The sequence below is a fragment of the Rhinopithecus bieti genome, unplaced genomic scaffold, assembly GCF_001698545.2.
Source record: "Rhinopithecus bieti isolate Rb0 unplaced genomic scaffold, ASM169854v2 scaffold_44774, whole genome shotgun sequence".
In the NCBI taxonomy this organism is placed as follows: Eukaryota; Metazoa; Chordata; class Mammalia; order Primates; family Cercopithecidae; genus Rhinopithecus; species Rhinopithecus bieti.
In genome coordinates this window covers 341,681-368,003 of record NW_016819032.1, presented here as the reverse complement: position 1 = coordinate 368,003, position 26,323 = coordinate 341,681, and the positions used below count along the sequence as shown (strand labels likewise).

At 41.8% G+C, this 26,323-nt stretch overlaps 1 protein-coding gene and 1 long non-coding RNA gene across 9 annotated transcripts in view; one reads left to right on the top strand and one right to left on the bottom strand.

The window, feature by feature from the left end:
* LOC108519208 (uncharacterized) overlaps window positions 1–26,323 on the top strand; it is a 98,035-nt gene that overhangs the window by 15,258 nt on the left and 56,454 nt on the right. For all 8 annotated transcript variants that reach the window (XR_001882560.1, XR_001882563.1, XR_001882565.1 and 5 more), the window contains 6 exons: window positions 2,529–2,589; window positions 2,856–3,056; window positions 3,864–3,935; window positions 15,616–15,692; window positions 17,975–18,023; window positions 21,816–21,906. This is a non-coding gene — a long non-coding RNA (uncharacterized LOC108519208). The remainder of the gene's footprint in view (window positions 1–2,528; window positions 2,590–2,855; window positions 3,057–3,863; window positions 3,936–15,615; window positions 15,693–17,974; window positions 18,024–21,815; window positions 21,907–26,323) is intronic.
* SLC25A52 (solute carrier family 25 member 52) lies at window positions 19,427–20,756 on the bottom strand. The gene is given in 2 exon segments (XM_017858049.1): window positions 19,427–19,801; window positions 19,803–20,756. Coding segments are annotated over 2 exon segments (912 nt in total). The 5' UTR covers window positions 20,525–20,756; the 3' UTR covers window positions 19,427–19,611.

Genomic DNA, 26,323 nt, shown 5'->3' with positions numbered 1-26,323 from the left:
GTCTGAATCACTGCAACCATGTAATGTTCTAGAGCAAGGGTTCTCAAACCTGGTTACACATTAAAATAGCTTACACATTAAAATAGGTTACACATTAAAAACTTTTAAGAAATACTGTGCCTGAATCTCCCCCAAAGATCGGATGTAAATGGTAAATGATAGAGTCTGGACAGAAGTATTTGTTTAAAGTTCTGTAAACCAAAATTAAAATTCTAAGACCCCTCCTCCACCCTTGACTATCTGAATGTGATACGGCTCCTTCACATCGTGGGATGTGAGAGACCAAGAAAATTAGTGACACGGACACACATGGAGTGGTTTCAAGAGGTGGAAAGTTTAGTAGGCAAGAAAGAAGAAAACAGCTCAGCTCCCCTGTGTGGAAGGAGGGGGGGCTCCAAATGCAAAAACCCCACGTGCAGCAGAAAGCAGTCAGTTATATTGGGAGGCTGGAGGAGGCGGTGTCTGATTTGCATAGGGCCCAGGGGATTGGTTTGACCAGGTGTGTCATTCACGTAGTCAGCGAAAAATCTGGCCCTACCACCCCAGCCTTTTAATATGCAAATATGGGTTGCCATGATGTCCTGCACATGTGGCTTTATCTGGAAGTTACCATGACACCTGGCACACATGGTGACAAGGAAAAGAGGGCAGGAGACACCATATTGAATGTACCTGGCTTCCAGCCGCCAGCATTTGCATATCAGTGTTTGTCAGTCTGGTTTTTCAAGTCGCTTTCTATTAGTAAAGAAATGCTTTTGGGGTTGCTTTTCATTAAAGGGAAATTCCGCTGAGAACTTTCACCCTTTCTAGCTGCCTAAAAATTATTTCTAAATAACTCTCGTACTATTTTCTCTATCAGGGGAAGGAAACTTAACTGATGTTAGAGGGTGTTGGATGACGATTCTTTCTGGCTACTTTCTGCTAAAAAAGGGGCATCGTGTGAGGGACAGCAGTTGGGCCTCCTCCTGAGGTTGATCTAAAAGTTCTCAGAAGAATGGTGTGTCCATGTGTGGTTCTGTCTGCAGCACCATTTGGAGTTTGATTGCTTCTAGATGAAAAGAGATACATTTTACAAGAAGGTTTAAAATGTAGAGTTAGGACATGAATATTAATATTACCACTGTTGGCTGGGTGCGGTGGCTCACACCTGTAATCCCAGCACTTTTGGGCCGAGGCCGGCAGATCACCTGAGGTCAGGAGTTCCAGACCACCCTGGCCAACATGGAGAAACCCTGTCTCTACCAAAAATACAAAAAAAAAAAAAATTAGCCGGGCATGGTGGTATACACCTGAAGTCCCAGCTACTCAGGAGAATTGCTTGATCCCAGAAGGCAGAGGTTGCAGTCAGCCGAGATCATGCAACTGCACTCCAACCTGGGTGACAGGGCAAGAATCTGTGTTTAAAAAAAAAAAAAAAAAAAATTACCACTTTTAGTGGAAGTCTTATAGACCCTAACAATGACAATAGAGTTTGATACCTGTTACAGCAATGGATTGTAATACTGGCTTGTCTCCACTAGATGTCGCTGTACATTACTAGAAACGTTAATATAAAAGTAATATTCTCCTTGAGAAAAGCATGCACTTCCCCCTTGACTTGCCAGTAGAGAATAATTTTAGGCTTAGGCCATTTTGTAACTTGCAATATGATTGGAAGAAATACATTATTGGGTGGCTACAATAACTTTAGTGTTAATCTTGATAATTCCTTTCCTTTAATTACTAAACTCTTTCGTGACTGAATTTCACAGACCCTCTTACAACATACTCAAACTTTCTGACCTGTTCTAAACACCCTTCCTTTAAATAATCAGTTATTTTCAGCTGCAGTGAGGATCTGACTTAGGAGCAACATAACACCCCTCCATGTGAGGTCAAATACCTGAGTTAAATTTTGGAAAGTTTCTGTATACCTGTCAGGGTCTTTAGAAAGTCGGCCTAAGTCTCCCTTTATTTACCTAAGGTCCTGTAATAAGAAGGGAACTTCAAGGGGCCCCAAATAAGGGGGATCCTCAGATGGTTCCCCTGGAAGTTGCTTCTCTAATTTGGGGGAATTAATCTCTTTGGGCCTGCCCAATGTGATTGCTAAAAGAGCTGGGTTGATCTTACAACACTTGAAAAGGTTTAGTAAAAATGCCATGCCCTTGTGCAAAAAAAAAAAAAAAAAAAAAGAGCCGCTTTTCAAAGTTCTGAGATTAAAGACGTTCCAGTGTTTAAGAGTGCAACTCCAGAGGGGTCAAGCTGAAGATAATCTGTTACCCATCTAGAAAAAGAAGTGAGAGAAGGCATCCCTCTAGTCTCCTTCCTTTCTGTAAGTGACCCAGGATGGAGAAGAAGACAGTGGGAGCATCCCCTCAACTGTTTTCCCTCCCTGGTTCCTGGTTCCCGGCACCCTGTTAAATGTGCTGCCCATGGTTGTAGGCATGACCCTCCAAGCCATGGCACCAGAGAAACTAAGCGTTGGGGGCTAGTCATGCTCACCCAAGTAGCTCTAGTCCTCTGCTTATGATTTCCCTTTGACTTCCTAGACTTGGTGACCTGTGTGCTTCCCTAAAATAAAAATGGATCTTGGGAAAGACTACATGAAAGGTAAGGCCCCTTGAATGGAGGGAATGTGGTAGATTGCCTGCTATTATAGCCCGTGCTAAAGCATTTACCCTGAGAAAAATGGTTCTGGTTAGCTTCCAGACTTCAAATCTCTTTACTAATTAAGTACTGTCTTAATCAGAGACAGGGTAGGGGCCGTGGGGGCCTAATGGTGATTTTCCTGCTGATGGGACAGTATTGGGACCAAAATTTGGCTGCGGAGCACATATTACTCCTAACTGTTGAAGGCAGAATTTTCTCATTCACAGGAGCAGCATGAAGCCTGGTTTCCAGTAGAAAGGTGCAAAAAGGAAAAATTGGGAAGCTGCAGTGTACCACAGAGCACCAGCAGTGTGTCTTATAAAGAGGATCTCTCTTTCCACTACGTAATGCTGTTGGCTTAGTAATACCATGTGCTGGGCCGGGCATGGTGGCTCACACCTGTAATCCCAGCACTTTGGAAGACCGAGGTAGGTGGATCACCTGAAGTCGGGAGTACAAGACCAGCCTGGCCAACGTGGAGAAACCTTGTCTCTATTAAGAATCCAAAATTAGGCCGGGCGCTGTGGCTCAAGCCTGTAATCCCAGCACTTTGGGAGGCTGAGACGGGCGGATCGCGACGTCAGGAAATGGAGACCATCCTGGCTAATACGGTAAAACCCCGTCTCTACTAAAAAATACAAAAAACTAGCCGGGCGACGTGGTGGGCGCCTGTAGTCCCAGCTACTCGGGAGGCTGAGGCAAGAGAATGGCGTGAACCCGGGGAGCGGAGCTTGCAGTGAGCTGAGATCCGGCCACTGCACTCCAGCCTGGGCGACAGAGTGAGACTCCGTCTCAAAAAAAAAAAAAAAAAGAAAAAAAAAATCCAAAATTAGCCAGGCATGGTGACACCTGCCTGTAATCCCACCTACTTGGGAGACTGAGGCAGGAGAACTGCTTGAATTCGGGAGGCAGAGGTTGTGGTGAGCTGAGATTGTGCCAGTGCACTCCAGCCTGGGCAACAAGAGCGAAACTCCATCTCCAAAGAAAAAAAAAAAGAGAGAAAGAAAAACAGGAATACCATGAGGAATATTAGCAACAAAAAAAAAAAAAAGAAAAGAAAATTAACAAGGAATATTAGCGATAAAAAAGAAATACCAAGAGGAATATTAGCGAGTGACCTCACTGTGAGGGGAGGGGAGACCTCTGTTCCTAGATTACAACAGCATTTCCCTGAGCTATATCCATGGTTACTATAGCATTTCCTGATTTTGCCTAACGGATTACTTCTTCCCTAGGCTGTAAAAATTCCCACACATGTGACACACAGAGAGAATAAGAGACATAACGACCACTGATAGAAAAAGAAGGTAAGTTTTCGCCTGGCATGGTGGCTCACGCCTGTAATCCCAGCACTTTGGGAGGCCGAGGTGGGTGGATCACCTGAGGTTGGGAGTACAAGACTAGCCTGGCCAACATGGAGAAGCCCTGTCTCTACTAAAAATACAAATGTTAGCCAGGTGTGGTGGCCAGCGCCTGTACTCCCAGCTAGGCTGAGGCAGAAGAATCACTCGAACCTGGGAGGTGGAGGTTGCGGTGAGCTGAGATCGTGCCATTGCACTCCAGCCTGGGCAACAGGAGTGAAACTCTGTCGTAAATAAATAAATAAATAAATAAAAGTAAAGTTTTGCAACAGGATAGCTGAGGATCTTTTACCAACACTCAGAGCAGGCTGTCAGAGGCTGGGTCCAGTCCAGAAGCCTTTGAATAACACCAGGGTGTGCCCCAGCCAGAAATTCTGTTATTTCAGAACCTTTCCTGGCCTCGCACAAGGGAAATGTGTGTTGCCCTGATGTCCTGCACATGTGACTTTACCTGGAGGCTGCCATGACACCTGGCACACATGGTGACAAGGAAAAGAGGGCAGGAGACACCATATTGAATGTACCCAGCTTCCAGCCACCAGCATGTGCATATCAATGCTTGCTGGCCTGGTTTTTCAAGCCACTTTCTGTTAGAAAAGAAATGTTTTGGGGGTCGCTTTTCATTAAAGAAAAACTCCACTGAGAACTTTTGCCCTTTCTAGCTGCCTAAATATTACTTCTTAATAACTCCTGTATTGGATGGACCCCTCCTCTCTGCCGAGGACATTCCAAAGTTAACCTGAAGTACTAGTTTAGACCATGATGAGAAGGGGGTAGTCAGACATGCCTCGTTATACACTCTTCCCTTTTGGAATTCAAGAAAAGCTGACCAGCATTAACATCAACACAGACCTTAAGTCTGATAAGAAACATTTACAATCTATTTGCCCTGGAGCCTGCTACCAGAGGCTTCATCTGCGTGATAAAACTTTGGTCTCCACAAATCCTTGTCATCGCAACTTAGACATTCCTTTCTATTGATTCTAGGTTGTTAGAAAATAATGAACTGTTTCAAACAATCGCCAACCAGAAAATTTTTAAATCTACCTATAATCTGGAAGGCCCCCACCCTGCCTTTCCAGATTGAACCAATGTACATATTACATTGTAATATTACAGGTTATATTGATGTGCATGTCTCCCTAAAAAGTATAAAAGCAAGCTGTACCCCAACCACCTTGGGCACATGTCATCAAGGCCTCTTGAGGCCTTGTCATGGGCGTATCCTTAACCTTGGCAAAATAAACTTTCTAAATTGGTTGAGACTTGTCTCAGATACTTTTGAGTTCGCAGTTCATTGGGTGGCTCTGATGTGAAGCAAAGACTGAAACCCTCAATATTGGTGGTAAATGGCTGCTAAACTTAAGTATACGTTCTAGTCATCAATGAGGTCCTCAAGAGACCTACTGTAAGATTGGAAAAACAAACATTGTTTTTCCTTGTACTACACTCACACTCAATACATTTCTGTCACCAGGTGTATGGGGTTTTCCCACACTGATCACTTCTCTGACACCAGCTGGGTGTCCTACAATGCAATTCAATTCTGACACTAACTGGAGTCTGTGCAGACCCCACAGGTTTAGGGTCCAGTCCCACACAACTGTTGCCCAGTTCAGATGACAATTCCAAGTAGTAGGTCCCTGGGTTACCCATAATTTCTCTCTGATTTGGCTACAAATCAGAGGTTCCCACCATCCCCTTCTTGGGTTCAATAATTTGCTAGAGCAGCTCACAGAACTCATGAAAATAGTTTACCTACAACTGCCAATTTATTACCAAGGATATTTTGTTTGTTTGTTCGTTATTTACTTATTTTTGGGAGACAGGGTCTTGCTCTGTCACCCAGGCTGGAGTTCACTGGTGTGACTATAACTCACTGCAGCCTTGAATTCCCAGGCTTAAGCAATCCTCTTACCTCAGCCTCCTGAGTGGCTAGGATTAGAGGGCATGCTGCTGTGCCCAGCTAATTTTTTATTTTATTTTTGTAGTGATGCAGTCTCACAATGTTGCCCAGGCTGGTCTAGAACTCCTGGGATCAAGTGATCCTCCCACTTTGGTCTTCCAAAGTGCTGAGATTACAGGTATGAGCCATCACACCCAGCCACAGAGGATATTTTAAATGATGTAAATCAACAGCCAGAAAAAGAGACACAAAGGGCCCAATCTAGAAGGGTCCCAAGCACAGGAGCTTTTGTCCCAGTAATGTCGGGGTGTGCTACCTTCTGAGCATATTGACGTGTTTGCCAACCACATAAAACTCTCCAAACCCCATGGTTCAGGAAGTTTTATGGAGGCTTCATCACATAGGCAGAATCAATTACTACCTCAAATCTCCAGCCACTCTCCCTTTCCCGGAGAATGGGGTTGGGACTGAAAGTTTCAAGCCTGCAACCATGGCTTGGTCTTTCAGGAGACCAGCCCCCATCCAGGAGCCTACCAAGAGGTACCTCATTTGAACAAAGACACTCCTATCACCCAAGAAATTCCAAGGGATTAGAAGCTCTATGCCAGGAACTGGGTCAAAGACTTATTAGAACAAAAGATAGACTTAGCACCCTTATTGCTCAGGAAATGACAAGTGCTTTAGGAGCTCTGTGCCAGTAACTGAGGCAGAGAACAAATGTATACATTTTTCATTATGTCATACCTACTCAATCAAAATTTCTGGTATGAACCCCGAAATCCGTATTTTTAAGTGATCGAACTGAGACGTGCCCCAGCATTTAAGAGTCACCAGACTGATTTCCACTTTAATCTATCCTCCATGATCTTTTCAGACATGCTGCATCACACCTTCTCTTGGATCTCTAATTTAAGTCCCAATCTCTTCATATCTAGATTATTCTAATAAGTCAGTGTTTTCCCTCCTTCAACTCCTCTTGAATGCTGCCGCAAGATTTGCTCCAAAAATATGACTTTACTGCAGATATTTTGACAGAGGATACATTTTGCCACTGTGCCACATCAAAGGATCCTATCAAAGTCACTTTTTACAAAACAGTTTAATACTAAGTACAGAACTTTACCAGGCAGTCCTGCCCCAGTCCATTTCTAACCTTCAACAAGTTGGCTCAGAGTCTTCTCCCAGCTGTCCCTTATTTCTCACTCAGACCCATCACTCCTTCCCTAATTCCATTTGGAGCCACCTCATTCCCCACTCTCACCCCTGACCACCACCCCAGGGATACAAATCAGCAATCATGTGAGGCTCAGGGATGGAGTGAGGATTGACATTTTGCAGATTATCGGTGACCTAAAACCCTAACATTTGTGATTTTCCCCCCTAGATTACACCAACGGCCCCCCTTCCACCAATATCCAAGGTTCAGACTCCACATGTCCTATCAAAGTCACCTGTGGTCCAAGGAATAATTCCAGGGGAACATCTGCCATTGTTTGAGGGGTAAAGGAAGTCATAGTATGAGGGATATCTGGTCACAGAAATAGAAAGGGCCATTTTCAAAAGGGAGAAGCTCAGGGAGCATGTGAACTCAAGCCAATGACAATACCTACCATTGCTGCAGAAAGCTGTGTGGGTGATAGCTTAGTTCAACTGCTCGCACAGGATTCACTCAGGTTTCTCACTGCAGGGAGCCCTGTGTTCCTGTGGGCCTCACTCTCTGGTCCAGCAAGAACAGCATCTGGCACTCCTGAGGCAACTGTTCCATGTCTCAAATGCCCTGGCTGCTTGTGGATTAGCCACAGCTCCTGCGGCAGCCTGATGATTTTGCTGGCTCTGTTTACTTCTCAGACTCACCCCCTACCGCATGCAGACTTCCTTTAGGTCATATTGAACGGGATTAGTGAGAGAAGGCATCCTTGCCTTGTGCTAGTTTTCAAGGGAAATGCTTCCAGCTTTTGTCTATTCAGTACAATGTTAGCTGTGGGTTTGTCATAGATGGCTCTTATTATTTTGAAGTATGTTCCTTCATTGCCTAGTTTATTGAGAGTTTTTAACACGAAGGATGTTGAATCTTATCAAAAGTATTTCTGCATCTATTGAGATAATCATGTGGTTTTTGTCTTTAGTTCTGTTTATGTGATGAATCACATTTATTGATTTCCGTATGTTGAACCAAACTTGCATCCCAGGGATAAAGCCTACTTGATCGTGGTGGATTAGCTTTTTGAGGTGCTGCTGGATTTGGTTTGCCAGTATTTGGTTGAGGATTTTTGCATCTATGTTCATCAAGGACAGTGGCCTAAAGTTTTCTTTTTTTGTTGTGTCTCTGCCAGGTTTTGGTATCAGGATGGTGCTGGCCTCATAAAATGAGTTGGGGGAGGCATCTATCCTCAATGTTTGGGAATAGTTTAGTAGGAATGGTACCAGCTCTTCTTTGTACATCTGGTAGAATTTGGCTGTGAGTCCATCCAGTTTTGGGCTTTTTTTGGTTGGTAGATTATTTCTTACTGATTCAATTTCAGAACTTGTTATTGGTCTGCTCAGGGATTCAATTTTTTCCTGATTAATCTTGGAAGCATGTATGTGTCCAGGAATTTATCTGTTTCTTCTAGATTTTCTAGTTTGTGTGCACAGGGGTGTTCATAGTAGTTGCTGATGGTTTTATTTGTATTTATGTAGGGTCAGTAGTAACATCCCTTTGTCATTTCTAAGTATGTTTATTCGGATCTTCTCTCTTTTCTTTATTAGTCTAGCTACTGGTCTATCTTATTTTTTCAAGTATCTGACTCCTGGATTCGTTGATCTTTTGTATGGTTTGTAGTGTTTCAATTTCCTTCAGTTCTGCTCTGATTTTGGTTGTTTCTTGCTTTCTGCTAGCTTTGGGGTTGGTTTGCTCCAGCTTCTTCAGTTCTTTTAGCTGTGATGTTGTTTATTTGAGATCTTTCTAACTTTTTTATGTGGGTGTTTAGTGCTACAAATTTCTCTCTTAACAATGCCTTAGCAGTGTCCTAGAGATTCTGATATTGTATCTTTGTTCTCATTAGTTTCAAAGAACTTCTTGATTTCTGCCTTAATTTTATCATTTACACAAAACTATTAAGGACCATTTTAAAAAAAATTTTCCTGTAATTTTATGGTTTTGAGCAATTTTCTTTGTATTGAATTCTATTTTTATTGTGCTGTGGTCTGAGAGTGTAGTTGGTGTGATTTCAGGTTTTTAATTTGCTGAGGATTGTTTTATGTCCAATTGTGTGGTTGGTTTTAGAGGAAGACATACATGCAGCCAAAAAGCATATAGAAAATGCTCAACATTACCAATCATTAGGGAAATAGCAAAGACATGGAATCAACCTAAATGTCCATCAACAGTAGACTGGATAAAGAAAATATGATACATAGGCTGGGCGCAGTGGCTCATGCCTGTAATCCTAGCACTTTGGGAGGCCAAGACGGGCAGATCACCTGAGGTCAAGTGTTCGAGACCAGCCTGACCAACATGGTGAAATCCTGTCTCTACTAAAAATACAGAAGTTAGCTGGGCATGGTGGTGGGTGCCTGTAATTCCAGCTACTCAGGAGGCTGAGAAAGGAGAATCACTCGAACCTGGGAGGCAGAGGTTGCAGTGAGCCGAGATCATGCCACTGCACTCCAGCCTGGACAACAGGAGAGACTCTATAAAATATATATAAATATATAAAATACATATACACCATAAATATGATACATATACACCACAGAATAGTATGCAGCCATGAAAAAGAACAAGATCATGTCCTTTGCAGCAACATGGATGGAGCTGGAGACCATTAGCAAACTAACACAGGAACAGAAGACCAAATACTGCATATTCTCACTTATAGGTGGAAGCTAAATAATGAGAACTCATGAACACAAAGAGGGGAACAACAGACACTGGAGCTTTCTTGAGCATAAAGGGTGGAAAGAGGGGGAGGATCAGAAAAAATACCTATTGGGTACTGTATGTTTAGTACGTGGGCAGCAAAATAATCTGTACGTCAAACACCCATGACGCAAGTTTACCTATATAACAAACCTGCACATGTACCCCTGAACATAAAATAAAAGCTAGAAGGAAAAAGGCAGGTTATAGTGTCTCACTCCCTGGGGTAGTGGCCTCCTCTGCCTCTCCTTCACGCATTTCCTTTACAACATAGAACTTTCCAAATTTGCATGATTCTTGTATTTTCTCTCTGTAATGCCACCTATTCCTCTCATTTCCCTCTACAGAGCCTTCACGTCATGTATCTTCTCATTAATGCTTTTCTGATCTGTATTCTCACCCAAATTTCTTCACTACTTCCTCTTGGCAGAGTAATCTGCGTAAGAATAAAATAGATGTAATCTAGTAGTCTTTCTTATGCTGATGAGGGTTGTATGATTGAAGCACATTTTATCATTCTAACATAATAGGAGGAAGAGTCATCATCTGCTGACACAACACAAAGTCTGTCAGCAAGGGATTGAGAAGAACAAACAGTCTGTTCTGTTATAATTAAAGCACACTGTAGAGCATTTCATACCATAGTTTAATGTTACAAATGCAGCATAAATTCAGAGGCAGTAAGAGAAGGCATTCTCTTTTCTTTCTTTTTTTTTTTATTTCTCTTCCTTTGAGACCAGAAGTCCCCTCGCTCTGTCGCCCAGGCTGCGAGCGCCGTGCGCCGACTCCTCAGCTCATTGCAAGCTCCGCCTCCCGGGTTCACGCCATTCTCCCTGCCTCAAGCCCCGAGTAGCTGGACTACAGGCGCCCACCACTCACCCCCCGGCTACCTTTTTTTTGTATTTTAAGTAAGAGACGGGGTTCACCGGTTGCCAAGATGGTCTCGACTCTCCCTGACCCCGTCGTGATCCCCGGACAACCGTCTCCGGCTCCCAAAGTGCCGGGATTACAGGCCTTGAAGACCACCGCGACCAGGGGCCGAGAAGACCGAGAAGCATATTTTTATCTAAATCACATTAATGCTATTTCCCAAGTAATTGTCAAGGGTTATAAAACTCCAAAATTATCAGGCAGATTGACTGCAGCATATTAGTCATTAAGAAATTTCTTCATTATAGGCCGGGCGCGGTGGCTCAAGCCTGTAATCCCAGCACTTTGGGAGGCCGAGACGGGCGGATCACGAGGTCAGGAGATCGAGACCATCCTGGCTAACACGGTGAAACCCCGTCTCTACTAAAAAATACAAAAAACTAGCCGGGCGAGGTGGTGGCGCCTGTAGTCCCAGCTACTCGGGAGGCTGAGGCAGGAGAATGGCGGGAACCCGGGAGGCGGAGCTTGCAGTGAGCTGAGATCCGGCCACTGCACTCCAGCCTGGGCGACAGAGTGAGACTCCGTCTCAAAAAATAAATAAATAAATAAAAGAGACCAGAATTCCTGCTCTTATTCCTAAGATAACTTTTATAAAATCAAGAATTTGCCCTGGAGTGATGATCACCGTTAATGGGATGATGGTGGGAGGGGTATGGGTTGTAAAGAGGAAGGTGGAAGGTGATAAATGCAAACTTGGGAGACAATTTGACTGAACTATAGTGCAGATCCTTGGAAAGCAGGAGAGCACTGGTTACCTCTGGCAGGTTGCCCAAGCGTCAGTGAAAACTAGGAGACAAAGCAAAGTTATTCTATAGAAATTCAATTTAATGAACTTCATGACTTTGCTTAGAGTCAGCTGTAATCACATCCATTCATGTCTGTTCAAAGTTAAGCACATTCCAAGACTGTTATCAAAAATGTTAGAGATAGCAAGTGTTGGAGAGGACATGGAGGAACAGGAACCCTTGCACGCTGATGGTGGAAATGTTCAACTGGTACAGCCATTATGGAAAATAGCATGGAGCTTCCTCAAAAAATGTAAAAATAGAGCTACCACATGATCCAGCAATTCTATTTCTGGGTGTATATCCAAAGTAAATGAAATCAGTATGTCAAAGGGAGATCTTCACTCCCATGTTCACTGAAATATTATTCACAATAGCCAAGATATGGAATCAACCTAAGTGTCCATCAGCAGATGGATGGATAAAGAAAACATGATATATATACACAATGGAATACTATTCTACCTCAAAAAAGAAGCAAATTCTGTCATTTGGGACAACACAAGTGACCCTGGAAGACGTTATGCTGAGTAAAATAGGCCAAGCACAGAAAGGCAAATTCTGCATGAGCTCACTTATATGTAGAATCTAAAAAGCTGAGCTCATAGAAACAAAGAGTAGAATAGTGGCTACTGAGGCTGAGGTTGAGGATTTGGGGATGTTGGCTTAAGGATATGAAATTTAAGTTAGACAGGAGGAATACGTTCAGAAGACTATTGTATAGCATGGCGATTATACAGTTGACCATTGAACAACATGGGAGTTGGGGCACCAACCCCACTTGCAGTCAGAAATCCATGTATAACTTTTGACTCTTCAAAAACGTAACTACTAATATCTCACTGTCGACCAGAACCCTTGCCCATGACAAACAGTTGATTAACACATATTTTGTATGTTACATGTGTGATATACTATATTCTTAAATAAAGTAAGCTAGAGAAAAGAAAATGTTATTAAGAATATTATAAGGAAGAAATGGAAGTGGATCATCATAACGGTCTTCATCTTCCTCATCTTCATGTTGAGAAGGCTGAGGAGGAAGCGGAGGGGTTGGTCTTGCTGTCTCAGGGGTGACACAGGAAGAAGAAAATAGTCATGAAAGTGGACCCACGCAGTTCAAACCTCTGTTGTTCAAGGGTGAACTGTAGTAATAACAATGTATTGTATACTTGGAAATTGCTAAGAGAGAACATCATAAATAATCCCACCACAAAAAATGATAAATTGTGAGGTGATGAATATATTAATTAGTTTGATTTAATTATTTCACAGTGTATACCTGTATCAAAATACCATGTTGCACACTATAAATGTATACAATTTTTATTTGTAAAGTTAAAAAAAGTAAAAATAAATTTGAAAAAAGAAGTTAAATACATTCAGCAAGTAATGATATTCTGTAAGATGGGACTAAGTTATTTCTTCTCATTTAAGAGAAGGATTCTCTGCAAAAAGCAAATGATAAATACAGGCAGTCTTTAAATACACATAATTATCAAAAATATACAATAAATTAAGAAATGTTTATTTGCTCTGTTGAGCTCCTCAAAATATCATTATTTAATAAATCAAAGCTAAATTTATTAGAACTTTCTGCCAAGAAAGAATACATCCTTGACAGTCTTGGCAGCACCTCATAAGGGGAATCAGAAATGGAATACTTATAGGGCTCTGAGGTCTGAACCCAAGTGTTTTAAAACAGGCCTTTCAAGGAATATATATACTCTCTGCCTTGAAAGACCTGTTTTATATATAGGGAAATATAAATGTATTTCTATAATGTATCAATACAAAGTTAATTATATGTACAATATACAAAAATTGTTTATGTATTTAATGATACATAAAAATGTTTATATGTAAATATATATGTTTATACAGTAGTTTAAGTTGGCAGTCACAGCAACTTGAATAGGTAAACTGTGGTTAAAAAGCAAGGGTTTGCCCAGATAAGCAATATATTGTCTCCAATAAATTGGTCTGTGAATTTTGGAATTCAATGTATTGTCTCCAATTAATTGGTCTTGGGATTTCCTGAAGCACAGAGTAAAATTACTTATTGGTGTGCAACCTTATATTTTCTGAATAGGTGTTTTCAGGAACAAAAAAACAAAGTCATGTTGACATGGGTAGTTTTCTTAGTCCATTTTTTTCTTGCTATAACAGAATGCCACAGACTGGGTAAATTATAAATAAGAAATATTTATTTCTTACAGTTCTGGAGGCTGGGAAGGCCAGGGTTCAGGGGTTGCATCTGGTGAGGGCCTTCATGCTGATGGCAACTCTCTGCAGAGTCCCAAGGTGGCACAGGCCACCATATGGTGAGGAAGTAAGAGTGCGCCAGCTCAGGTCTCTCTTCCTCTTCTTATAAAGCCACCAGCCCCATCATGGAGGCTTCATCCTTCATCCTGATGGCCTTATCTAATTCTAATTACCTCCCATTGGTTCTACTTCTTAATACTGTTACAATGAGGATTAAGTTTACAACACATAAATTTGGGGGGGAACATATTCAAACCATAGCAGTGGCCTATGGTCTTTTATAAGAATCAACATACTTGTAAGGTATTTGCCCTTGTTAGAATTAATGAGTATACAAGGTGAAGAGAAGACATGGAGAATCTAAGAATGGCTGAATTGTTCCACATAACAGCAAGTGTGGAGATACTCAAATAAGAAATAAGGGAACTGCAGAAAGTAGGAAGAGCTTGGCAAACTGAGTACTGGGGAGAGAAGAGAACTAATTTGGTGGTATAAAGGAGAATGTACAAAAGAGACAATAAGACAGGAAAGAGAATGGACATGAGAGCATCTGTGAAGATTGGAACTGTGGGGAGAGGGAGGGTTATCTAAATATGAGTACTAGGAAGCTTTTGTGGGTGTATGTGCATTGTGCAATATTAATTCCCTGCTCCTAAATGCTCAAGAACTGTTTGGTAAAGACTTACATGAAAGTCCAGTTTGTGCTTCTTTTAGATGTGTAACCATTCAGAGATTGGCTTCCAGGGGAACTGGGACATTCAGGTTGTTCTTTAAAAACAGGAAAGGTTACCTGTACATTCCAAGTCATTATTCAATAAATAACATGTCAACTGGCAGATTCTAAGATTACCCTGAGATGAAATTTGATGTCTAAAGTTAGAAACTTTGATCATAGTTATCAGTATAACCAGTCAAGAAGAAAAGAGACCTCAAATAGTAGGGGAAATAAAATGGGCAAAATAAAGTTATTATATCCAGGCAGTGAAAACATTAGAGAAAAACCAAAATAACAGGTCAAAATCAGAAAGGAAGAATTATACGTTTGAAAGGAAAGAGTAGCCAAAGATTAAAATAGAATCAACATTGTAAATGTCAAGTGGAAGCTATTTCCACAGCAAAAAGATATTGGGAGAAATACGAAAGGTGAAAGAAAAAGGAAAAGAGAATAATGATAATAGTTTCGTGTCTTGAAAGCCTATTTGTAGCTGCCATAGTAAGTGGCTTACTTGGCATTTTATTTTACTGATAATTAAAAGCAACCATATGCAGTAAATATGTTATTTTACAGATGAAAGAAAAACCCAGAGCCACTTGCCTAATGACATATAACTTGTCAGTAACAGAGTTAGAGTTTGAACACAGGTATATCTCATTCTGTTTATTTACTTTTTATTTTTTTGAGATGGAGTCTCACTCTATCACCAGGCTGGAGTGCAGTGGTGTGATCTCGGCCCGCTGCAACCTCCACTTCCTGGGTTCAAGCAATTCCCGTGCCTCAGCCTCCCGAGTAGCTGGGATTACAGGCACACACCACCATACCCAGCTAATTTTTGTATTTTAAGTAGAGACGGGGTTTCACCATGTTGGCCAGTCTGATCTCAAACTCCTGACTTCGTGATCCGTCCGCCTCAGCCTCCCAATGTGCTGGGATTACAGGCGTGAGCCACCATGCCTGGCCAGGTATATCTCATTCTAAAGCTTATATTCTTCGTTATTTGTGGTCTACACTGCTGGTTATTATAGAACACAAATCTGGTGTGTTATTAGAGAAATACATGCATGAAGTTTACCACCATTAGCTACAGATTCTGATGAGAGAAAAAAATTTCCTTAATGCAGAATGTCAGACACCACTATACTGACAGAAGGTTAACTAAGGCTCGTGTGAACCTGCAGTCCTACGCATCAACCAAAAGGTAAAAGTAGTCTGAATAAACTCCCATCCCACAACTGCCTGATGCGTGAAAAGAAACCCTTTTATTTAGTTAGTTAGTTAGTTAGTTTTTGGGGGGAGAGGGGCTTAAAAAACAAACTTTATTCCAAATTATCCAAAAAAAAAAAGTATTAACTCTGAAACATTTAACAGATTTCATTTAAACTCATATGGTCATAAAACTCAAACTATCAAACAAAAATAGCATTGTGCACTTAACCACTTTCAATAACGAACCTTCGAGAGGAAACACTTAGACACTCCCACACAATTTGGGAGCCATTAGGCAACACATATTTAATATTAAGCAAATACAGCATTCAAAACTAAAAATCCTCAAATTTCAAGAGAATGTCTGTTCAAGTCTTTGATACACATTTGCACATGAGGAAAGAAATATTTTAATTTAAAAGAAACCAAGTCTGAGTGCTTACCCTTTCTTCAAATGTAATCTAATCTCCTGTCCACCCTTCATTTTATGACTGCATACCCCTCACTCTATTTCATCTACACTGAACCAGTGTTAGTTCAACATGATTGGCTTCACTTGAAGCTCTCTAGATCCCATTTCATCTATCCCATCAACCACCATTATTCCCTTACATGTTTGCACAGCCTTATACTGAGTATTGCACTGTAACTGAGCTTGGGAATTTCAGGTATGCGAAGGTAATTATTCACACAAACGATTCTGCTTTATTGCACAGTTCACAATATAGCCGGTGATTATACAGCCAACCATGTTAAGATGAATATCGACTATTTAGACAAAAACATCCATTTTCTCCCCAACCACTAATGAAACAAGAAAGACACACATATTTGCCACCATATCAAGGTTGTGCTTAGTCTGTGGTGCAGTCCTGAGGGCTCATACCACTCTCAGTGGGTTCAATACAGAATCCATAACATTTCTGGTGGCATCACACACGAAGCATAGGACACAAGACCATAAGTGTCCTGCACTCATGAACCATTTGTGCCACATACGTAACAGAAAGGCCACTTTTAAAGCTTTCCAGATATTCAATCGTTGGCCTTTTCAAATTTTTTTTTTTTTTTTTTTTGAGATGGAGTCTCGCTCTGTTGCCCAGGCTGGAGTGCAGTGGGGGGATCTCGGCTCACTGCAACCTCCGCCCCCTAGGTTCAAGCGATTCTCCTGCCTCAGCCTCCCGAGTAGCTGGGATCACAGGTGGGTACCACCATACCTGGCTAATTTTTTGTATTTTATAGAGATGGGGTTTTGCCTATGTGGGGCCAGGTTGGGTCTCAAACTCCTAACCTCAAGTGATCTACCTGCCTCGGTGCCTCCCAAAATTCTGGGATTACAAGACATGAGCCACCATGCTCAGTCTGCCTTTCAAAATTATTACCACACTAGCTCACACTTAGGTAAAAACAATAATTAGAATCCTTTATTACAATTTACATTGACTTCAAGTTCAGAAAAGCTGTTGGGTACAGTTTGTTGAATTTTCGTCAAATTTATAGATGGTGGTGAGTAGAGTTCTAACTTCATTAGCGTTATGGCTCTACATCTGCAGACGCCCTATGGGCTGCCTATTATTAAAGGTTGCGTTTGTTTATGCCATCTGCGCGTCGTAATGTGAATATGATTGCTCAGTTTTCGCTGTCTCTCATCTATGTGATGTCCCTGTCATATCTCATCGCTCGTCATAAGTCCATATCATAATGACAAAAAAAAAACATCTGAGTTAAACCTTAAAAATTATTTATTAGAATTGTTTTAAAATGCCACTTATTTGAGACACAGAAACCAACGCATGTTTCCTTAGAATTCTCCACTTAGCTTATATTTCACAAAAGCTGCTTCAGGATTTCTACCACCTTATGCCTGTATGGAGTGTAAAGACAAAAGGAAGCCGAACAAAACCAAAGGCCCAATGGTGTCTATTTCCAGGACCAAGGTATAACCCCAGGCTAACCCACCTGCCCTGGGCTGAGTAGCTGGAAGTGCCTGTGAGTGCTCAAAGTCACACATGTGAATGAGGGTGTCAGGCACCAAGGTGCCTTTATTTATTCATTTCTCAAACTCAATTTGCTTCAAATCCTGACTCTATTTAATAGGCCAAAGGATGCTACTCATATTTATTTGGTGACAAATTATTATTTTTTAAAATCCTTACATCTGCACCTTGAAAATAAACTGCAACATCCAGCACAACATTGTCAGACAGAGCTGCTGTACGGCTATTTAGCTTTATTAATGTCTGGCTAATGCTTAATATGCTTCATCCTTTACAGCTGGAAAAAGGATGTTCACTGTATTTCACCAGCCACAGTGCATTCAGAGGTAAACAGCTTTTATGGACTATTTGCCCAGGAACTTTCAGTAAACTACGAAGTTGAGGCCTTTATTTTGGTCAGTATGTGCACATATTCACATGCAATTACCCAGAAAGAAGAAAAACTTGTTAACAAGAAACGTACCGTCATGTCAGATGCTGGAAATAATCTTTAGCTACATAATATTTACAGAAAGGGTTTTAAGATTCATAATCCACTTTTTCAAACTGTCTCATATTTCATTAGTCAATTGGAAGTGGCATGAGTTTCGTCTGGAAAAAATATTTTCACATTTTCTAATTCCTTTGACAAAGAAGTTTTCGTCTGTTAAGGGATGAGGATGCTATTTGGCTATTACCTACTTTTAGAATTCAAACTAACCCTTCAAATGTCTTTATTTAGATCATACGCTCTCAAACTATCTTACTGTTTTACTGACACAATGGTAAAACTGGGTTCCTAAAATGTCAAAACCCTAATGGAGTCTCTATTTCCAAGAGTAAAATAAAAGACAGCGAACACTGTGGGGTGAAAACCATCCTGAGTCTTTTCCCCTCCACTCTGTAACATTTAGAAACTAGGGGGAAAAAGTGGGATTGCATTAGTAGACCTCCAAAACAAAATGTTTTGGAAGTGTTTATTTTTTAAAAGGAGAGTTTTAAGAGAACAGGATGCTTGAATATGACCAACTCCTACTCCACAAGAAAAATAACCACCGACCTTTGCTGAGATGGCATCAATAATTCAAAGAAACTAAGCTAAACAGAATTTGATCTATACACAATATGAAAACTTCTTAACAGCATGGAACACCTGTAATAACATTTAAGTCCCTTCATCTTTCGGCAATGAAATAAGTGGAATTAATATAAGAATATTTTGGAAGGGTTGAAGGTCACAGTCAGAATCAAACAGAAAACTTTCAAACCTAGAAAGCAAAACGAGAACTTTCATAGCTCCTTGATCTACCATATCTAAATAGAAATAGTATAATGACTATCTGATAGGTGCTTAGTTTCAAAACGAATACAAGCAATTTATCATGAAAAGCCTATACCTATTAAGCTGTTTTTCTTCTCTGTTCTGCCCCTTTGTCATATGCTTGAGCTTAATGAAAACTATCCTCTGCAGCTGCTCCTGAGGGCAGCGAAGCAAGCAATGGAGTAACAAAGGAAGCCTGAGGAGCCCCTGGCCCCTGAGGACCGTCTTTCCGGCCGGTCATAGCCACTTATGTTTCAACGCAGGAGATTTCAAGACTGGTTTGAGAAAAAGAATCCTATCTTGGGGATTAGGTTCCCTGTCAAAGGCCATCAGATGGACAGCTATTTACCAGGCAATTAGCCTAAAGCTGTTAGGTCATGATAAAAAAACAAAACAAACAAACAAACAAACAAACAAACAAAACCCTTATATTTTCCTATTGGAACATTTTATTCTGTTTTGTTGATGCTTAAGGAAAACAGCTTTGCCCATAACTCACTGTGGCCTGGAGTTATGACACCAACTTGTGTTTGGCCAATTAAGAAAGAGGCCAAACTGCCTTCTTCTTAGAAGGTCTATTCAGTTGATAAATGGCACTTAACTGATGGGTTTTTTCATATAATCTTTAACAAGAACTCATAAGTTGCATTGATTATGCCCCAAGAGATAAGGGACCGATGGTAATTCAGATGAGCACCTCTGAAAAGATTTATCAGTTTTCTGTCCCGTTCCAGCCAGATTTTTTGGAAAACCTTGGAGAAAGACTGAAATTCCCCACCAATCTGAGACTGTATGCGAGTTTTACAACATTAATTGGAAAATCAAGAATCCCAACATGGCACCCAATATACCTCCACTGATAAAATCATTGACAAAATGAGCACTGGGAGTCGTTGCGGTAGGCAGATGCTCCTTAATGGGACCTCGAAGGCCGAAAAACAAGACATTGCTGAGTCCATTCCGGAAAAGAATGGGCACCAAGCCTCGATAATACTCTCCAATTCCATAACATTTCAGGGCCTTGAAAGCCTGACAAGTGTTGGTAAATTTGTCATGATGCTTGTGGTCTTGAAGCAATGTCTGGACTCTTTCCAGTGGAGTGAAAATTGCTTCTGTTGTCCCTGCAAGCACTGCCGCCACGCCACAGGTTGCAAACTCTGGAGCACTGACATGCTTGTGGAGAAGGCAGGATAAATCCTCATACAGACCAAACATAAGTGAAAGTGTAGTTGTTTTCTGCATCAATGGGGGAAGGATTCCACGATACAAATTTCGAAATCCATCCCTTCTCAACTGAAGTATTGCATCCCGGGTTTGGATGCCATACAGCTGTTGTCGAAAGAGGACCTTCTGAATGGGATATGTGATTGCGACGTTGTTGAAGGCTGCGCAGCAGCCACACAAGTAATGCTTCATTTCACCATCATTTGTAATATGAGGTGATATATCTTGTTTTGAAGATGTAAGTATTGGTGGCCTCTTTTCATGAGCTTCTGAATCCATCACATTGCTTAAGATCTTTTTCATGAAGGACTTTTTTTAACTTGTTACATCATCTGAGCCTGGAGTTTGGCAGGATGATAGCTTTGTGATAATGTTCCCAATTTCTTCCATTGTTATTGCTCCGTTAGGTTCTCTCTTCTCGAGTCCATTTTGATAACTGGACTTCCGTTCTCCAGGCGTCCATTTCCCCAACCCATCGCCGCCGGCGTCCCGCAGGATGGCGAGCAAACCGGGGCCCGCGCAGGCGCAGACCGTGACCGACCCCCCGGGCGGGGGCGCAGCGCTACGCTCCGCGCCGTTGGGATCTGAGAAGAAACCGTTTTAAAGCAAGCATGGCAATTTCTTCTAAATAAGCTGGATAAAATTAAAAACCCATTCATCCAAAGATCCTAAAAAATCAACAAATTCCTAGATATTAAATGGTATAGACACTACAAGTGTTTCTTAAATCACATAACCTTTTCCACGGACACTATGAAGATGTGTTCCCAGTGGATTCCCTAAGGGAGTGTGAAACTTTGTAAATAGTGGTTCACACCTGTAATCCCAGCACTTCGGGAGGCCAAAACGGGAGGAACAATCGAGGATAGGAGTTTGAGACCAGCCTGGGCAACATAGCAAGACCCCTGTCTCCATCCAAAAAAGAAAAAAGAAAAGAAAGAAAAAAGTAGGTGATAAAGAGAAGTAAGGAGAAGATGAATAATTTTTTGTTAATAAAAGTTCTGCATACTACATGAAATTTTACTGGGAGGAAAGTGTTTGAGGTTTTAAGAGGCATAAATTAAATAACCTTGAAACCCATTTTGCTCTAGGACTATCCATGTGTTTTCTAGAGTGACCAACGTGTATATTCCATGTATGTGTATAAGAGATGAAAGGAAACAAAATAACTTCCCTCCCAGGACAGTGGAAGGCTTCAGCCAACAAAGTAGGCCACAGCATCAGACTATATTGCCTGCTGATGTGTACTGCCTAGTTTTGAATGGAATCAGATGACAGCTTCCTTGAGATTAAATGACAGTTTCCCTGACCATCATCCTAAAGCATGCCTGTGGTGGATCGCTCTAGAATGAACCATAAACCCCGAGTTCTCTTTAAGCTTTAGTGAAACGAAATAGTAAAAGCTTTTCATGGAAGGAGAAAGGAGTCTCCAACATTTATACTGATTGATTTTGGCAGCAATGACTTTCATTAGAAAAGTAATTGCTGGGTATGCAAAAATTAGCACTGTTGGGGCTAAAGAGATCTTTGTTTTCTTTTGTTTTGTTTTGCTTTTTTGCCTAATGTTGATAGTGTTTTCTCGGTTTTGCCATAGCCCTTCTGTCAAGATGCTGGGAATCAGAATATCATGAAAACCAGAGTGCCCTTTCTCGCATTTATTGAAGAAAGATTCTCATGATCCTATGGTAAGATAATAATTGCTTTTTCTCAATCCATCCTTACACTGCAGCCAAAGTGATCATCTTAGTAACAAATGTGACCATGTTTTCCCCCACTTAAATCTTTAAATGATTTTATATCTGAAGGACAAAGGTCCCCCATGGTCTGATGTCTTCCTACCCCTGGCACCATCTGCCTTCACATTTCCAAAGGCACCTTCCGTCCCAGCCATATCAAACTACTTGGAGTCTCCAGAATGAAGGATAATGTGCCATCTGACACTCCTTTGTCTTTATTCGGTTATTCCTTCTGCCTGAAACGTCCTTCCTTCTAGTTCCTACTCAGCTTCTGGAAGCCTTCGCTAACTCCTCAGTCCAAATGAGGACCCTTTCTCCACATCACACTCTATATACACTGTGAGTGTGGCACGTGTCACACTGTACAATGTCCACGATTCACAATGCTGAGGGCTTCTCCAAGACACAGTCCACTTCTCATTCAACTTTATTCCACTTTGTGTCCCCAGTGCCTGGGCATCTGGTTAGGTCTCCAACTGCTAAAGAGTGTAAAGAGTGTTAATGACTCCTCTGTTACTCATGGTTCTTGGTTATGAGAGTCAAAAGTATCATTCCAACTGATGCAAGCAAATCTAGGGGGTAAGGAAAGGAGCAGGAAGGAGGAAGAGGAGAAGAGAAGGAGGTAAGAAATCAAGAAAGGAGAAAAAAAGGTGGCATCTGGACAACATTTAAAGCAATTTTCCAGCTTCTCTCATTTGCACCAGTAGGAGGGGGCCACGTGGCCACAGAGGGGAACATTTCCTAATACCCCTTCTGGATCCTGGTGGTTTTGGGGAGTACTTACCTCCTTCTGCCCCAGCACCCAAAAAGTGCCGGATGAGGCAAGTGAATTCCTTTGAAAAAGAGGAAAGAAAGGCGGGAAGTCTGGTTGTGAGAAAATAACAAGAAAAGTGAAGCAGGGGAGAAATGTATTAGCTCTTGTAATGAAAAAGTTGAGAAATCCAGAAGTAGCAATCACTTCAGGCACTGCTGGATCCTAGAGGTCAACCACCATCACAAGTACTTAACATCTCTCTCCACGTACATATTTCCCAGCTATATGTTCCTCAGTTTTAATTTATTTTCAGTCAGCTCTTTCTATAGAGTGACATCCTACCCGAAGCTTATTCTACTAATTTAGCAACTGAAGTATGAAGTGCTTCACTTTCCCAACAGTTCCTGCAAAACAACCCTAGGATCGAGTCGTAATGCAGTTACTTGGTCTGAACCAATCACTGGGATCAGGGGGATGGAAAATGATGCTAATCAAACCTGAGTCACTTGCCTCATCCTGCACTTGTCAGGTAAAGGGGGCAGAAGGAAGTAAGCCTCCCATCCCACCTACCACCCAAACCACCAGGACTTAGAAAGGTATTAGGAAGTGTTCCCCTCTGAAGCCACACATCCCACTGCCATTGGTGCAGATGAGAGGAGCTGGAAAATTGCTTTGGAAGTTGAGCCATTGCCACCTTTTTTTTTTGTCCAAGCTTGCAGTTTCTTGGGCAATATAACTACATAGTTCGAAATCATGTAAATCGGGGGTGGGCGGTGGGGGGCGCAGTGGCTCACCCCTGTAATCTCAGCACTTTAGGAGGCTGGGGTGGGGGATCATCTGAGGTCAGGTGTTCGAGATCAGCCTGGCCAACATGGTAAAACCAAAAGTAGACAGGTGTGATGGTGCACACCTGTAATCCCAGCAACTTGGGAGGCTGAAGCAAGAGATTTGCTTGAACCCAGGAGGTGGAGGTTGCAGTGAGCTGAGATCATGCCATTGCACTCCATTGCAACAAGAGTGAAACTCCATCTCAAAAAAAAAAAAAAAAAAATCAGGCAACTCTATTGACCGATGGCCCAAGTCAAATATGTTTGGTCACAGTCCTAGATACCAGACCCTTTATTGTGGGATCTTTGTCTCAGCGTAGGCCCTAATGCTCTGCCATCTCACCTACTCCTCAACCTAGTATTGTCCATGCTGGCTGCCCCAGGACAGAACCAGCACCCTCAAATCACAGATAACTTGGCCCTTGCCCCTTGGTTATGTCCGATGGATGACTCTTTACAGTGGAGACCATTGTCACCTTTCTCAGGCTGCTAAATGTCTGAAAGATGTTTGGAAGAAGCCTAGAAGAACAGGAATGAAGCTTCTCTCTGATTCCTATCTTATCTTCTGATATGTTTTCCACACCCTAGGCTTTGTGAGAAGTAATATTAGTTGATGACAGAGAATCTTACTTTTCAATTCAGCAAAGCTCAGAGACATCTATCTAACTTTATTTTATTTTATTTATTTAACTTTTTTGAGATGGAGTTTCACTCTGTTGCCCAGGCTGGAGTACAGTGGCACCATCTTGGCTTACTGCAACCTCCACCTCCCAGATTCAAGTGATTCTCCTGCCTCAGCCTCCCAAGTAGCTGGGACTACAGGCACATGCCACGACACCTGGCTAATTTTTGTATTTTTAGTAGAGACGGGGTTTCACCATGTTGGTCAGGTTGACCTGGCCTCAGGTAATCCCCCCAGCCTCAGCCTCCCGAAGTGCTGGGATTACAGGTTTGAGCCACCACGCCCAGACAGAGACATCTAACTTTCTAAGTTGATAGCTATAGGAAGAAAGGGCCTCCCGTAGCAAAGCTGTCTTTTTTTCCCTTGCTGCTTTCAGATGGCTCATTTCTAACAAAACTTGTCTTTCTGGTAGGACCTAACTGAAGGCTACAAAATAAATTCATCTTATTCCATCAGCCTGATGCTTTTCTATCATCTCTCTTTAACTTTCACCCTCAGTAGCCCCATGGTCAGAGCACCAAGATAAAATAGGATACAGTTTAACCACTGCTGTGCTACTACTGCACAACAGAAATTGCCAGCTTCCTGCTCAAAATTGAGAGGTCCTCACTGCCCCATCCCACCTTAAGTGAGCCGATTCTCTATTTGACAATCTGCAACTTGTACTCTCTCACCTCCAGATACGAATTTAGAAAGTGTTCAGAGCCTCGTGTTAGTTTTTTCAGGCTGTCATAACAAAGTACCGTAGACTGGGTGGCTTAAACAAAAGAGATTGATTTCCTCACAGTTCTGGAGGCTGGAAGTGCAAGATCAAGGTGATGGCAGGGTGAGTTTCTCCCAGGGCCTCACTCCTTTGCTTACAGAAGGCCACCTAATTGCTTCGTTCTCATATGGCCAACTCCCAGTCTGTGTGTGTCGGTGTCCTAATCTCCTTTTATAAGGACACCAGTTATAGTGAATTAGGGCCTACCCTGATGAGCTCGTTTTAACTTTATCTCTTTAAGGATCCTATGGAAATACAGTCACATTTTGAGCTACTGTAGTAGGTACTGTTAAGACTTCAACACATGAATTAAGGAGACACAGTTCAGCCCCAAGAAGTCTTTCCATGACAAAAATGCCACTCAAACTGGCTTGAGCAAAAAGAAGGAATGTGTTGTCTCTCATAACTGAAAAGTCAGTAGGGATTGGTCTAAGCTGGATGCAGGGTCACATAACATCAGCACGAGCCATTTGTCTCTTTTTATTATCTTTTTGTGGATCGGCTCTTTCTGTGGTGCAGTGATGGCTGGAAACAGCTCCATGTGTACAAACTGTTCATTTGGCAATGTCATTTGATATAGATTCGCTTTACATATAGTTCCAGAAAAGTCTTGGGGTGGAAACTCATTGACCTAACTGGAGTCACATGTCCAACAATGAACCAGTCCTTATGGCCAGAGGAATGAAATATATCAATTGCCCATACCTGAATATCAAGCCCACATCTAAAGAAAGAGCATCAGCCCATCCAAACTAGGTGAGCTCAGACAAAAGGCAGTAATGTACAGAGGTTAGCATCAGAGTCTGGAATTTGATCCCTGGGTTCAAATCCACACTGACCAGCTGTGTGACCTTGGGCAAATTACTTAACCTCAATTTTGTAAAGCAGAACTAATAAGGAAATCCAACACCTATAATAACACACCTCTGTATTTCTTACTGTGCAAGATAACAATGTACTTTCACTTTTTTTTTTTTTGAGACAGAGTCTTGCTGTGTTGCCCAGGCTGGAGTACAGCGGCATGATCTCGGCTCACTGCAACCTCTCCTTCCCAGGTTCACGCCATTCTCCTGCCTCAGCCTCCAGAGTAGCTGGAACCACAGGCACCCGCCACCATGTCCAGCTAGTTTTTTTTTTTGTTTTTTGTTTTTTTTTTTTTGTATTTTTAGTAGAGATGGGGTTTCACTGTATTAGCCAGGATGATCTCGATCTCCTGACCTTGTGATCCGCCCACCTTGGCCTCACAAAGTGCTGGGATTACAGGCATGAGCCACCATGCACCACCTACTTTCACTTTTTCTTGACCACAAGTCAGAAGTCATTTTAACCCAAAAGGCCTT